This window comes from Phragmites australis, chromosome 10 (genome assembly GCF_958298935.1).
Source record: "Phragmites australis chromosome 10, lpPhrAust1.1, whole genome shotgun sequence".
NCBI lineage: Eukaryota > Viridiplantae > Streptophyta > Magnoliopsida > Poales > Poaceae > Phragmites > Phragmites australis.
The window spans coordinates 4,252,257-4,268,570 of NC_084930.1; the positions used below are offsets into that span (position 1 = coordinate 4,252,257).

General features: G+C 42.8%; 1 protein-coding gene across 1 annotated transcript; it reads left to right on the plus strand.

Moving 5' to 3' along the window:
• Positions 1–10,256: 10,256 nt before the first annotated feature.
• Positions 10,257–12,486, plus strand: LOC133931113 (uncharacterized). Its single transcript, XM_062377926.1, has 2 exons — positions 10,257–11,289; positions 12,467–12,486. Exons 1-2 carry the CDS (start codon positions 10,257–10,259, stop codon positions 12,484–12,486), a joined length of 1,053 nt encoding a protein of 350 aa, XP_062233910.1.
• The last annotated feature ends 3,828 nt before the right edge of the window (positions 12,487–16,314 follow it).

Below are 16,314 nucleotides of genomic sequence, written 5' to 3' on the forward strand. Positions count from 1 at the left end.
CCATGCTGTTACTTTTTAGACCTTTCTCTATTAAAATGTAAAATAAACTCCCTTGTACTATTAAGCTATAGTGACAAGGTAAAAAAAGTTCAGATTTGGAGATGAGAGGTGGAGAGATTTTTATTTAAATAAAGGTTTGCAAAATAAATATCCTCAAAATACACCTCTATTTTTATGCGTTAATGTTTCGCAGGCAATTATTTCACATGTGTATAGGGACGAGATGTCCATACGTGTGCTTCGTTGATTAATTTCGTTTTAACAAATTCAAAGTTATTGGCGGAAAGAATTCTTTCGACAATGAAGTTCGAATTTAACTAATTAGGGCTTTGTCCATATAATTAACATGACGAACAAAACTAATCTTGCATGGATATGGATTAGTAGATTTGAAATCAACCTAACCCAGCACCTTGTTTTTTCTTCGAGAGAGAGAGAACCCCAGCAGCTAAAAGACAACAAACAGGTTGCACATTCTGGGCCATGAATTTCTTCCTTTTGGTCCAGCGTGGACTTTTTGGGGTTTTGAACGTTTGGTATTTGAAGATGGGCTTGAAATTGTTGCCGGCGCAACCGAGCGACGACCACTACTCTCGCAAGCTAACTCCTCTAAAAAAACTACAAGCACGCTATCAACATCTACTTTTGGAACGACCACGAATCACAGTCATGGAGATAATGAAGTACTCTCCCGGTCTCCTATATATTCCTCCTTTCCGGCCATCAGAGTACGTAATGTTGAAAGAAAAAACAAATTGCGTCTCACTATCAGCTTACAATCAAAAGTGCAAACAACGCAACAAATCAAATTATCCTCCTTTTCAATTGCTGTATGCACTCACTTTGTGTTAATAAACACATGCGTATTCTGAGAAAAAAAAAAGCAACTTAACTGCGGAACCAGGGCCTGGGATATGGTATTCAGATTGCTCCTGGATCATCTGATCATACTTAGTGTCTATTTGTTAGAGTTTTTACTGATTTAAATTCTATACGATGAGTGATGTTTTGGAGAAAGTAATTCTGTGGCTGAAAGTGATTCTCTAAAATAAAATATATGTAAGAAGTGATACTGTGCGGAAAGTGAATAAGGGGGAACTGTTTTTTAGCTCGTCAACTTCTAGTTCATTTCAGATAATCACTTCCACGGATTACACTTATTAAGCTAAAAGCTGAAAATTACTGTTTGACAGAACTCTCCTTAATTCCAGCCGAAAAGCTGCCCTAGCAGCTCTGTCAAACGAACCCTTAATCGCTAACTGCGAGTCAGCATCAGACCTCCCCACATCATGCGATCTATCACCACACCCAAATGCAAAATTTTCATTAGATCTTGCGCACACATAACTTATCATGATCGTTTATTTACGTTGTAATTCATGCTAAAGAAAGGTGGAAGGAATCATGGGATATGCGAGGAAATCTAACAGATAAGTAAATATAAGTGGGATAAATGGATAATTGTGTAGGGATTTTAATTTTGTTTTATAATTTTTTCGTTCACCGTTGAAAAAATCGAAACCTTGTTAAAATTTTAATCATTTTTCATCATCTACTCTGTTGATCCCATGTAACAGTGAAACAAAATTCCGAGATTAGATATTTTGTTCCTTTTAAAACTCTAAAATTTGTGAAATTTCATCAAAATTTTGATCATTTTTTATCCTCTACTATGTAGGTCTCGCACACAATAAAAAAAATTCTAAAATTAAATATTTCATTTCGCCCTCGAAATTTCGAATTTCACTGAAAATCCAGAGAAATATTCACTGGTTACGCTAAACCATGCGTCCACAAGTGTACTTGCATTCCCCCGCCCGACCCCCCATGGCCCGGCGCGCCTCGATCGGCGACTTGACCTGAGCACGCGCGGGCGCCGGAGTCATCCGCAGCTCACGAGGGCCACACCACGTTGCCACTTGCACCGGGCCGTTGAAACGCGCGCGCGCGAGGACCACGGCACCGCCGCCGCCGCAAAAGCAGCACCCCCCTGCGCGCGGTCTCCTGCCTAACTTCGACACGGCAGCTTTGCTCTGCTTGGTTCTATCGTACGTCCTGCATGCCACGTACTGAAGACAACCGTGATGGATATGCTCGCGAAGTATGGGTGGATGGATGTCTTCTCATAGTTTTTTACTTAAGTTTCTCACTATTTGTTAGTATTTAATTTACAGCATTAGGGTAAGACCTATAGTAATAAATGGTAAAGTGTGTTAAAGAGATGGAATTAGATCTTTTTGTGTAGGAATAGAATCAGAGTTGTATATATATATATATAACTTGTATGGTTATGATTCTATATCTATCCGGACTCGATAAGATAAAGTTTGTTACCGATACGGTATATGTTCATATCTGGCAATATAAATAGCCAAGAATCCTATATAAATTGTGATGTGAATTTAAAAGCAATTTGTTTTTTTACATGGTATCAAAGCCATGTTGAGTTCACCGTCCATTTTTTTCAGTAAATTTACTTTTACAAGGCAAGAATAAAAATATTCTTTCATCTAAAAAATCTACCAGCAGTTGGGTCTTGGTCGGCTGACGTGTTAACCTAAACAAGGCGAACGTTAAGTTTAACCGGGTGATCTACCAACCATCAGTCTCATGTGTAAGTCAGAGTCGTCAGTCGCCTCTATCAGTAGTACGGTCGTCTCGCCGATGTCGAATTCGATCGTCCGCATCGCCGAAGCTTCACCTGAGCTTCCGAGAAGAACTGTTCCTCTCGCCGATGCTCGTTTTCTCGAGAGAAGAGACTTTTGGCGTGGTGCAGACTGTGCAGAGGTTATCTCTTTGAACTGTTGAATTGTTGAAACTTCAATTTCCCACCGACCACAAACCTAGCCTGTTCATCGACCAAGCTGGTCCAGTCGTTCGGGATGGTAGTACATGAGAAATGTCCTCTCTCTCTCTGTGCCGCATACAGAGTTTGAACGTTCTTGATGTGGTTATCTAATTATGGACCGTAGATTTAGTGCTCCTTTTGAAATGATAACTGATAAGACTAGGCAGATGGTTCAATATTCTAATCCAAACTATCTTTTTGGAGGAGTTTCTGGTCCCAACTATCTGTTTGGACGAGTTTCTGTAAGCCGATTTAAGCAAACTGAAGCTGAAACTAGCCTCCATATAAGTTAATCCAAATTAACCCGGGCAATCCCACCATCTTATCAAATCACTAATAATCATTTTCAAAACTAAACCTTTTCTTTCTACTGGCATGCATATGTAACAAGCATTGGCTACACATAAAATACCTTTTTTTTTCGAGAATGTGCAATGCACCTATCAACAGAAAATACTAGTTGTCGCGTGCTCGTCAATCGTCTTCCCTTTGTCCATGAAACTAATGTTGAAAATAATAACACTCGAGCAATATATCAACTAGTTCATTTGATTAAACACTTAAGTAAAATTGCAGAGTACGCATCTGTTGACGACGTAAGATACAGAAACTCCCGTGATGTCGATGCAGTAGGCGATGACGAAGATGAAGTAGTCAAAGTTGATCTCGATGTAGCAGACGGCGACGACGGTGGCAATATAGACGAAGTAGCACACGATGATGCAGAGTAAGTAGATCGTGAGCAGTTGCAACGAGCGTTTTAAAAAAACCTTATACGCCATCTCCCAATGAAGGATTCCAAGAATGACGGGTTTCAAAGATCTGCTCTCCTATTCATTGGTGCACGTCGATGTAACAAGATGAAGTAGTCTACGTGCGATGGTGCAATAGAGAGAAATTTGTAAAACCCTAATTACAAATATGCAACCCGCGCCTCAACTTTATGCGACGGCTGACAAATATATATAGAGGGAGAGTCACGCGGTTGAGACGCATCACGATCGAAGTCGGTTACACCGTCACAATCGGAGTCTTGACCGATATGATTTTCATATATTTATCTATCTGTCCACGCAACAAAAAATAAATAAAACCACAAAAAGAAGTCGAACCTGCACAAACAATTGGACATGATTTCGGTGGACCATTTACGTATATGTCGTGCGCTCCCGCCCTCTACCCCAACGAGGCGAGCGAGCGCGTGCGTGATCTTCTAGTCCTCTCATCCACACATGCTAAATGAATAGATAAGATAAACCTTTATAAGTTAGTCTTCATTCATATCCACTAGTAAGCTGAGACTAAAAACACACACATTTCTCACCTAATTAGACATTAAAAATTTATTTAAAATTATATAAATATAATAGACTAAACTCATATATTCTGACAACTAAACCTCTTTACCTTTCAGTTTTCACTTTTCAAGAGAGGGCAGTGAAAGTGAATCTGTCCGTTTCACCGTTCTAGAAACCGTGCTGCTCGAGAGCGATCGCTCGCTCGCCCTCGAATTTCCACAAGACCGGCCGGATCGATGCTGCAATGTCATGCTCGCCAATATTGACTGGGGCATGTGAAATCCGATACCAACGTCACATTCCCCCCATCGACCTCTTCGTCGAACCCAAGAGACCAAGACTCGTGCTTGGAATCTTGGATTCCGTGCATGGAAATGGGTGGAGCAGGATGCAACTCTGACGATTCTGATGGCGGCAAACTGGAGGGAGACCCATCGATCGGTCGAGTTGTTGTGAGGTCAGTGAAATCGGGCCTGCATTTTTCAATCTCTGGCGACCACCACTGTCAAGGTTTTTTCGTTTACTTCTTTTGGGAAAGGTAATTATGGTCAAGCTTTTTAACCGACCGTCTGTGTTCATTGATTGTTATACTTCTAAAATCATAAAGGGATAAGCATTCACCGGAAAATAGTCGGATGACCTCAGCTACTATAAAATAGATTAAACTATAGATTGAAAAAAACATAATATTAAAGAAGGGACTAGATTAATTTTTTTCTTACTTTTTTTTTTCTCATGAATGTGTCCTCTATAAATAGAGTGGGTACATAGTCACTGAGAGTATATACCGTATTCTAAATATTACTTTCCTAAATCGACTCAAATTCTATTCATAAACTGATTCTATCTCCTTCCGCAAATAATTATATCTTCTACCTAATTTGAAAACCTCCTTTATTTCTTAATCCCTAAACCTTCCTAAATCTGAATCCTTCCTTCTTAAATAGCCTAAGATTGTACTGCTATAGGACTTAGGTTGCTGTTCATATGAACATTACCCGTGTGTCCTGCACATGACACTTTCACCCCTCCTTGACACAACTCGTCCTCGAACTGAAGAGGAGACCATGGCTGAAGTTCTAGGATGCCCCATGTTGATGAAAGAGCTCGATGACATGTTGATGAAAAGAGCTCGATGATAATATCCTGGTCTTTTTGATGATGCCCGCGCATGATCCCGGAGACAAGTAGTGCTTTGGCCCCATCTTGAGGAAGGAACATCAACTCCACAACATATTCAAGGAGCACGATCTCCTCAATTGGTTGAAAAAAGGACAGAGATGTTGTTGTCCCCGCTGCTCGAAGAAGTGATTAGGTAGCTGTTGCACATGTTATTCTCTGCGCAGGCACAATCGGGACATTGGAGGCGGAAAGAGGCCATGCCATATGCATGTGCGACGTGGGCAGGAGATCAGGGTGTACCGAGGTCATTGCGATCGGTGAGGCTGGTGGCGGCGCAAGCACCGAGCCTGATATGGGTGTCGTTGAGACCAGCACAAGTGTTGAGTCCAACATGGGTGCTGATGCTGAGACCGAGGCCAGCACGGGTCACACAGACGCCAAAGACGAGGTTGGCACGGTGACAAAGTGGTACTTACCAATCGACAGTGCTACAGCTGCCGTGGCAAACTCAGATGACGACAAGGACGCAACGGCGTGTGGTGTCCCATTCGAAGTCACCAATGGAGATGACTCCTGGAAAGACGCGAGGGTGCAGTCCAATTTGGCGGAGGCTAACACCAGTTTAGCGAGGTGCTCCTTGAGGGCGGCAACCTGAGCTGCACTCTTCGCGTCTATCCTGGTGTCTAAGACCGAAGTCTCTGATACCAAATGTTATAGTCATAAGATCATAAGAGAGATAAGCATATGCCAGGAGGATAACCAAACGACGTCGACTGCTATGAGAGAGATTAGACTACAGATTAAGAAGACACAATAATAAAGAGAGACTAAATTAATTCTTTTCTTACTTGCTTTTCTTTCAGACACGCCCTCTATAAATATGATGGTTACATGACTGGCGTGGGGAGTACATGCAATATTCTAAATATTACTTTCCTAAACTAACTCATATTCTATTCATAAACTGATTATATCTCCTTCCTAACCAAATATCTCATTCCTTAGATAATTCTATCTCCTACCTAATTTGAAAACCTATTTTATTTCTTAATCCCTAAACCTTCCTAAATCTGAATCCTTCCTTCTTAATAAATAGCCTACAGATATACTGCTACAGGTCTCAGGTTACTGTTCGCGTGAACAGTAAAAGGAATAAAAATCTCAAATGCATGCTGCAACCGTGCAAAGTGTAACATGGCTTTCTGGAGTGGAATATGATGGATTAGGCACTTCGATCTGCACGTTTCTTAATTTTTGATTTGCTTTGGTTAACTAAAGTCTTGCCTTTTGTTTCAGATAAAGTCTTCCAAGTCTGCTACTACTTATGCAGCGTGACCTTCTTTTGTGTTTGGAAAGTAACATGAATTTGGAAGGTGGAATTTTGCGGCGGTGTTGCGAATGGCTTATGATGGAGTTCGCACTTCAATTTGCACGTCACTCTCCTGCAAATTTTTCTTCTGTTAAGTCTTTCAGATAACCTCCATGCAACAAAAAAAAGAGTCTTTCAGATAACCTAAAAATGTATAGCAGATTCAGAGCAGTTCAAATTTCAGACTTCCGTTGCTAGGAACAAACTGGCACAGGCCCAGGATTAAACTGGGCCAAACTTAGGGCCCGTTTGGCTGGGTGAATGTTTCCGATTCTTCCGAGAAACGGTCAGAGCCCTGCCAAACGGGCACAACGTCCATCGACCCGAGAAACGGTCAGAACCTTGCCAAACGGGCACAACGTTCATCGATTTTAGCTAGAAACAATTTAAGCGATTCTATTTTTTTTATTAAGGATCAGAATCACCTCTCAGGTAGTTTCTAGTGATTCTGTTTCTTCCTTTCTTACCTCCCCTCTAGTCTATAAACGGCCAATTTTTTTATATTTAATTCTTTTCTAGTGCCACCAGTTAAAATGGGTCGTATTTGAATTGTTCTTCATCCAAAAAAGTTTTGATATTTTTTATGAACCATATCTACCTCTGTGAATTTTTCAAGGAAACAACTTAATTTTGATGTCCTTTTCAAGAATCTGAATTTAGACAGTTAGCCAAATAATTTCAGCAAGTAATTCTGATTTAACAGAGAAACGTTCCAAAAAGAATCTATATCTGAAACGTCGCGCCCTTATTATTTTCTTGGAGCACATGTGCATGTGCCAACTTGCAAGCGAAACAATACATTAGAGCGAGTAGATACTCCACATCAGCTCCATCTGTTGCTACCAAAATTCAAACTGAATCTCTTCTGCATTGGTGCCAAAAAAACAAATCACTCAGTTAAATTTCAAACAGTATGTTTGTATTTGTAATTGAGAAATTAAATTAAAATATATCTTGGATTTATATATAATAGATGATTGACAAGATTTCTTACTTTCGCTCTTTGTTTCTCTAGGTTTGTTATTTTCGTTTTTTGTTTTAAGGTGTGTTGAATGAGAAAAATAAGAAAATATCAATCAAGAATTTGATGAGACACATTTATTTCTCTAATTGCTGTTCTCGGTCGTAACTAAAGCGTTATTTTATCCACCTCCACATTCCCCCTCCAACTTTCTAATTATCGTACGACGGATGTCTGCGAGGGAAGGAATTGCAAAGTCGCCTTCACACCTCTGCTAGAGCATCTCAATTCCCAAACGAGCACCGTACAGTTACACCGCTCGAGAATCTAACCAATCATCCATTGCTTACTGATTCTGCTCACCGAGCGAGCCATTCTTGTTTTTTTTTTATGCAATATTAAGTGCTTTTTGAGCAAGATAGGTTAGCAGATTGGGCCATGATTGAACCAACTTGGGGCCAATGATACAGCATTACGCGTTCGCATTGCCTCCAACCTCCTCCTCCTCCTCCTGCTGCTGCTTGGGACAAGCGAACTGGGGGGTCGGGTTGGCCTTCTCCGTGCCTCGGTCATGTTCCCATCATCCCATGGAGCTCGAAGCTGGGGCAGGGCTGACAACGAAATGGTCTGGACTTTGCATTACATGCACCACCAGTGATGCTATCAGTTGCTGGCATCGTCCCTTCGCCTCGCTGCATGATTGGCCGTGGCAGCTACGTTAACGTCCTGCCGCGTCAGCTGACATTATCCTCGATCGATACAACAAGGACGGCACTGATTAGTGCTACCATGCGCTAGCAGCGTATTAATCATACCGTAATGCCGTTGTTGTACTTGCACGTACATGTGGCATGAATAGCATATATACAGCTTCCTGAACGTGTGTGTATAGTACTTGCATTACTTAATCGTATGGAGCAAGCATATTTATAATTTCTAAAAATCTCAAAGACCTAACTATATATATAAAAAATACATCTCTTTAGTCTCACCTTACTAATAGAGGTTGACAAATACCAACTTAAACAAAGTTATGCTATCTACCACTTTTTTTTTATAGACGAGATCCACACCCTCAGCACAGATGACTAAGAGCATCTCGGGAGGCAACCGACGACTGCCAGGGGTTGGGACGCGGCAGCAAAGGGGCGACGCCCCAGCGTACGCATGCTCGGGTTTGAGCCCGTGCGGGTCCACTCCTCATCGGGAGCAGTACCAACCGAGCTACGCTCCCTATTACCACATGTTGATAAAAAAACTAGAAAGAGCACATGCGCATGCTGCTCACCTTGCCAAGTAGGGTGGAGGGCATAAGCGCGTGACACCCGAGTGAATGACCTGATAAAAATCCGTTTCAATGCATTGTGCATATGCATCCTTCTTTTGTAGTATTATTTTTGCAATGTGCTTCTTTGGCATATTCTCCAATGAGAGTCAATCTTCTCCTGTTGTTTCTTCCTCTATGGAAGCTCGGTACACTTAATCACATATATTATTTCCTCATGCCTCTCATAATTTTTTTTTCATATCATCAAATATACTAGAGAGATATTTATATAGCGTTATTGCATATATATCTCGAATATACTCTTACTATGTGATAATACTAGCTTATCTATTTAAGCTCGTAATTTATTTATGGATCAAATTCAACCTAGAAGTGCTGATTTTCCCAACAGGAAGGCTGGGACGAACAGACAAGCACGTCAGTATCAGTATGGTTGGATTGGGCTAGTTTGGGAAGGCTTGCTCGCTTGGAACTGCTGCTGGTCTCCGTCAGTAGCTACCAACCAACTCATTGACAACGGCGGCGACGACGACGATGTCCAAGCCTCCTCCAAAGCAATCAGCATGGTTGCACTGCCAGCTCGTCTGCCACTACACCACCAAAGCTTCTTTTGCCGGCCCAGGACGGAGACATCTATGATTTATCAGCGCAAGGGTTAATCAGTTTTCTGGCTCAACTGTCGAGAAGCTTAGAATACACTGCTCCGTAAGTACTTAGTTTTAACAGTGCACCGTTCGAGCAAATCGCCAGAGGATACACACATCGCCATCACCGAGAGGAGTGCTTCAGAGGTATGGATGGACGCCGAAGCTGTGCCGTACTTGCGTACCTCGCCGTACCACGAAAGGGATCCTGCAATTTTCCCCGTGCATGTACTCGGAATTCGGACGGCAGACTATTCGCACAGCATACTCGTAGTTGCAGTGGTCGTGAACGGGACGAGAAATTCTTCTCCTCATTCTTATTTTCTTCATTTGGTTATTTTCTCAATTTTTTTCCTCATTCTTTGTTAGCGTGCCATATTCAGCACGTATCCTTGCCTTGCTACGGCTGCATGCATGCATGCCTAACGTCCAGAATTGCTCCCGAAGATTGGATCGGCAGCCCTTGAAGATCGGATCAGATCAGCTTCCCTAGGCAACAAACCGGCTATTTTTAGTTAGTCCATATCTCTTGTTTGTTGCCTATTATAGAGGCTTTGCATGTATATGTAACTGGTCACCAGATCAATGGAATTCATCGTGTATTCCTCCAAATATTTCTACGCTTTCATGGTATCATGAGTGGCTCGCATCCTGCGATCCTCGCTTCCGCACCCTAGCCGCCGGCATCTCATCGCCTGTCGCTTCTCCCTCCCCTTCCCCGGCACCATGGCCGGCTCCCTCACCGACGAAGACCGCGAACGCGCTGCTGAGGCTGAGCGCACGCAGAAGGCTGCCGCCGACGAACGGGCACGTCTGGCAACCGAGCGTGCCCGCCTTGAAGGTGAACATGCGCGCCTCGAAGCCGAGTTTCAGTGCCTCCGTGACGCTGAACGCGCTCACCACGCCCAGCGCGATGCACTGGAAGTCGCCTCCATCGCGGCTCTCCATGCCCAAGCGGTGGCCGTCATCAACATCCGCTCCCTCATCCCCGTCGTCCTCGACGGTGAGTCGCCGAACTACACCACGTGGCGCAGTCTGTTCCTTCTCGTCGTCGGCAAGTACGAGCTCTCCGACCACGTCCTCTCCGACATCGCCTACCCCGACGTTCCGTCCTGGGTTCGCATGGAGTGCACCGTCCTCAGCTGGCTGTACGGCACCATCTCCAGCAAACTCGTCCAGGTCGTCATGACGCCCACGTCGTCCGCGCGTCGTGTCTGGCTCGGACTCGAGGAGCAGTTCGTTGGCAACAAGGAGACACGGGCGTTGTACATCGACGCGGAGTTCCGCACATTCTGCCAAGGCGATCTCTCCATCTCCGACTACTGCAGCAAGATGAAGAATATGGCCGACGCCCTCGGCGATCTGGGCGAGCCCGTCCTCGACCGCACTCTCGTTCTCGCCGTTTTGCGCAGCTTGAACGAGCGGTTCTCCTACATGGCTGCTCTCATCAAGCGGACCAAGCCATTCCCGTCCTTCTCCGAGGTTCGCGCGGACCTCATGCTTGAAGAGCTCACGGCGAAGAACAAACCCACCGAGCCCTCTGCGTTCCTGGCCGCGGGCAATGGCAGCGGCGCGCGTTCCAGCGGCGTCAACAACAACGGCGGCAGCAGCGCCGGAGGCCATAGCGCCGGCGGTGGTGGTCGCAACAAGAACCGCAACCGGCGTGGCGGGCGCGCCAACAACGGGGGCGGCGGCGCTCCCGGTCAGAACGGCGGCGGACACCCTGCACCACGCCCCGGCTCTCCTGCGCCGACTCCCGGTCAGCCTCCTCGGGCTGGCCTGCCTTCTTTCTGGAATCCGTGGACCGGAACGGTGCAAGTCTGGCCTCACACCGGCCCCTCCTCGATCCTCGGGCCATGGCCTAACTCGGCGCCACAGCAGCTCCGAGCGCCATCCCCCCCGGCGGCCCCTGCTGCCTATGCGGCCTACGCGCCTGGCGCTGGGTTGCCTTCAGCGGGCACTTCCCAGGCTGACGGCTCCAGCTCGGCACCCTGGTCTCCCCTGACCGGTGCTGGCCACTGGGATCAAGCGGCCCCGTTGAACTCGTTCAACACCATGTCGCTCACCCCTCCTTCATCCGGGGAATGGTACATAGACTCCGGAGCCACTTCTCATATGACTTCGGACGCCGGTAACATCTCCATTTCCCAACCCCCCTCCCGTTCTTACTCCTCTATCGTCGTGGGTAATGGCTCTACTCTTCCTGTTATGTCGGTCGGTTCCACGTCCCTTCCTGCTCCATACGGTCATTTTTCTCTTTATTTTTCTTATCTCTAACGACTTCTTTTTTGAAAAGATTAATAAAGAAAAATAGAGAGAATCATATCTGAAAAGAGTAAACTTAACGATTCATTCGTAACGGAACCGTAAAGAAAAAATGTTAGAGTACTTAAAAAAAATCTATTTGTAAAGGGATTTTAAGTCCTAACGAGAATCAATTAGGATGGTCATACACGAACTGTGCGTGCAGCTGCTTGCCCGTGCGATCACATCACGAAAGCAAAGACGAAACCGTATCCATGGATGAAGCTGAAGCCCCGTGACGAATGAGCTCTGCTACCGCAACGATCAAGTGGCTAATGACTCGATATATAATCGCAAAATTACAATGATCGAGATCCGCCAAGACTTATCTAGTTCCTTGGGTGTTGCTGAAAATGATTGCTTCGCCGTGCGTAAGTTGCGTGCGAAAACCGGGAAATTTCGTCTCAGCCGAACTTTCTGGAACCGCCCCGTCTCATTTCAGACAGGGATGTTCACCACCTGTTCAATTGGCATAAGTCAAACTATTGGAGCATCAGGTGATTTCGACGTACAAAAATCTATTGAAAATCGCGAGCACGTCTAAACTCGTTAGGATAGAACGGAGTCCTCGTCCACAACACATTGCTGAACTAGTACTTTAAAAAATACATGACTTTATTAATTTTTCACAGTTTTTGATGTACAATCTTGATCACTACTATTTTTTATTAAAATATAATTATATATCTAATAAAAGTATGGTATTATAAAAGAAATTTTTAAGAAAAATCTATGCATATGATTTTTATATTTCTAATTAAATATTTTTAAAAGTATTGATGATCAGAGTTTTAAAAATTTAATCAGATCTTAATCAAAATATCAAGTATTTCTGATCGGAGGAAGTACTAGCCAATTTGAAACTTGCCTGAAATTAACCTACCTGAATCTTGCCCGGAACGTGCTGGAAACGTACACTTGATTGGAACTCCAAACTCGCAATCTCAGTAAGTTCAACGTTCAGATTTGAAATGGCCTGAGACTCCTTCAGATGTCAAAATCTGGATCCGTTGAAACTCCAATTTTTCTTACATGTAACTTTCAGACTAGCGTTTCCAACTCCGTATCCCGCTGGCACCTTAATTCCCCACTGGTTTCAACCTTCTAACAGTATATTGATTCATTCGGATGGAACTTCATTTTGTATCGACGTTGGCAGGATTAGTTTAAACTGAGACGTACTTAACTTTCAGAGGCTGTTAGGGAGTCCCAAACACAACCCCAAAACCGTGGACTAAAGTGACCACCATGAGTCCATGACAGCACTAAATACTCCCTCCGTTTTAAAATAATTGACACTTTTAATTAAAATTTTATTTGCAAATACTTAACAATTTACGTGTTTTCCAATACATGTTTTCTTATAATTTTTCAAAATATCCCTACCATGTTGTCCATCTTGTTACCTGTTACACATGCGTTAGATATTATTGAGAGTATTTTGGTCAAGTTTTATTTAATCTATAATTGTCTAGCTAAGTAGTGAGAACGGAATCAACGACAGGAAAGTAGAACCGCGATGCGTTGCGGCCCGTGATTCCGGACTGTACGGCATGGGGCCCGCCACGGGCTCGACGGTTTTGGCACAGCACCTGTTGCTTTACATTTGTGTGGTCTGCAGGGCCGGTCCTCATCTTTCTGCGGGCTAGGGCTAGATATAAGTTGAGGTCTTATATTTCATAATACGTATTTTATTTTTACAACAAAGTTAATGTTTTGTACATTACAAGCACAAAAAACTACATATAACTCTTTTAACATATCACCTTTAGAAAATAAAAAAACTATTATAGAGTCGAATCAACTAAAAGGAAATCTTACAAACCGTCATGACCATGTAAAATACCCTAATCTCCTTTCATGAATCCTCTGTCAACTAGTTAATCCTAATTGGGATCTTTAGCCATAAGAAAACAAATTTAAAGGTACAATAAAGATGTTGAGGTCTAATTTCTGTTAGAGGCAGCTTGGCCCTTTGTTGTGGCGGTGAAGAGCAACCATTTTTATTTTATGGGCAAAGTGCTACCTTGGGAAACTATGAGAAACTAGAGAAGTGGCAGGCGCATTGTTATGTGGGAAGAAGAGATAGGATCTGACACGACGCTTCATGATTACTAATGGAATAAGAGGAATGAACGCGATATAATATGACCTAGGTCTCTACAATCTAAGTTAATGATATAGACTAATAGTCTGAGCTTCCAAAATTATAGAGTTGATCTTACTAGACTTATGGTTGCCCCTACCACCCTACCATAGGGCTGGTGCTCACGATGCAATTGTTTAGTGGGTCGTGATAGGTTATGTCCCCATAGTAGAATTTTTACATTTTATTTTTTTAAAATATATTCTATAAATATACTCTTGTAAAAATAAATTCTGAAAATAGATCTTTTTATATGACATGACCTTTTATATTGGATTTGTAAGATTATACGTGATAGCTACTATAACACTAATTGCTACGACGGTTGTGCTATTTAACAACGATGACTATAGACAATTTCTCGAATGACATTTACGGAGCAATTCAAATGAGAAATAACGCGATTCGCAAAGTGAGAGAAAACGGAGAAATTATGCTACTAGTGGTAGTGACGCAGACGTTCGTTTGATTGTTTTCCGTTCAAGATATTATATTGTCCGCAGGGTATGTTTAGTACGATTTCAATTGACTAGTTTCACCATAGATATAATGTTTATAAATTAATATAAAATAGTTTAAATATTTATTTTTATTTTAGAATGTAAATAAGATAATTTATTTAAACATCTCTAATGTATCTTTAGCTCTAACTTTATAAAATTTTGAAGTTAGTATCTTACTTAGAGCCTGTTTGTTTCAGTTGGAGATTCTGAAAAACAGCTTATAAAAGCTGGATTGTGAAAAGCTGGATTGTAAAAAGTTGAATTGTGAAAAACTTTTAGATTGTAGATTCTAAACAAATTTGATGAACAGTTTAGTAAAATGGACTTTCACAATCTATCAAAAGCTGAGAAAAAACAGCTTCTCAGATTCTTACAATCCAACCAGCAGATTTTAAAAAGCTATAACCAAAAACTGCCTGTTTGTTTCAGCTTCGGATTGTAAAAGCTGAAAGCCACGATCCGAAGCTGAAATAAATATGGCTTTAAATAAATTAGAGCTAAAATTCTACCAACAGTATATAAACACGCGTCTAGCATATTTGCATATGCTAATGTAATTAAGGAACAGCTGGGTGCCTGGGTCCGGCTACGGTATGGTGCATAGAAAAGCATAAATCAACGCCGTTGAATAAACAAACTGTACGAGTACAAATCTCAACTTCTCAACGCTTTGGTCAAAGAAGCGTGAAGAGGTCGTTGCATTCATGGCACTGTTTCTGTTTTCCCACACAAGGTCACTGACGACCGATCACCGATCCAATTCAAGGGATGTCTATTCTATTGAGCATTGATAGGACAACCGACAATTCTTCTATCCTACCTACAAGTCGCATTTTCCTGAACGATCCAAGTCGCATTTTGTAGTCCTAGGTTCAATATCATACTATTTTATTAAAAAATTGTGAAAATATTATTTAAAATAGAAAATTGGTAGAAATATGTGTCAGTCGGTATTTCAATTGCCGACTAGCCACATATCAGCAATCAAAGTGCCGTCAGCCCATTCAGCACGCACATGGAGTCATATCGGCACTTCAATTACGACAGGTCATGTGTCCCACAGATAATATTTAAAGAAAAAGTTATAATTTTTTTCATATGATTTCAAATGCAGATAATATTTATATAAAAATTCTACCTGTCGATGATATCTATAACTTTGTAGCTGAAAATTTTTACATTTAAATCGGTTTAGATACGAAAAAATAACTAGAAATTTCCATTGGCTTCTCTGTTGTTTATCTTTGCTTTAAGATTCGGACCGGGGAAGGGTATTAGTGGAGAGAGAACAAATTTTCACCTGCAGCGGCGCCCTTCCGGACACCTCATTTAGTACATCGCGTATGGCAAGCATGAGGTGGCGATGCGGTGTAAGGAGAGGATGAGGTGGAGACTGGCACTGGAGGAGGTGGAGGCCGACGCTAGAGGAGGCGGTACACTGTTACCAACCCGAATGATCTATGCACTCAAATCGACACAACACACACAACAACAATCCCAAGTCGGAGTTCAATAGCCAAATCAACCAATACACAAGTCTTGGAGAGAGTTCTAGAAGCTTCTAGAGAGGGGATCGGGGAGTACAGGGAAGAGGAGAGGAAAGGGGAAGGGGTGGATCGAGTCCCGCATGACTCGTCTGAGCTGCAGCTCACCGCCAGGTTCCGGTTTCTGGTTCTTCGATGCTTGTTCCTCCTCCTTTCACTCCCTTTGTAGTTTCCCTTTCCCTGGTACTCGGCCCCACTTGGCAACCAACTGAGTGATGGCTTGGCCCACTAGATAACCGGATAACCAAGTTTGTGACATTCCTCCCTCTTGCAATCGGAAAGCGACA

What these genes read in the sequence shown, in the direction of transcription:
- LOC133931113 (XM_062377926.1), top strand. Translation starts at nt 10,257, where the DNA reads ATGGCCGGCTCCCTCACCGACGAAGACCGCGAACGCGCTGCTGAGGCT. An exon ending in CTCTCCTGCGCCGACTCCCG is followed by an intron (nt 11,290 to 12,466) that starts GTCAGCCTCCTC and finishes AATTTTTCACAG; the next exon opens with TTTTTGATGTACAATCTTGA.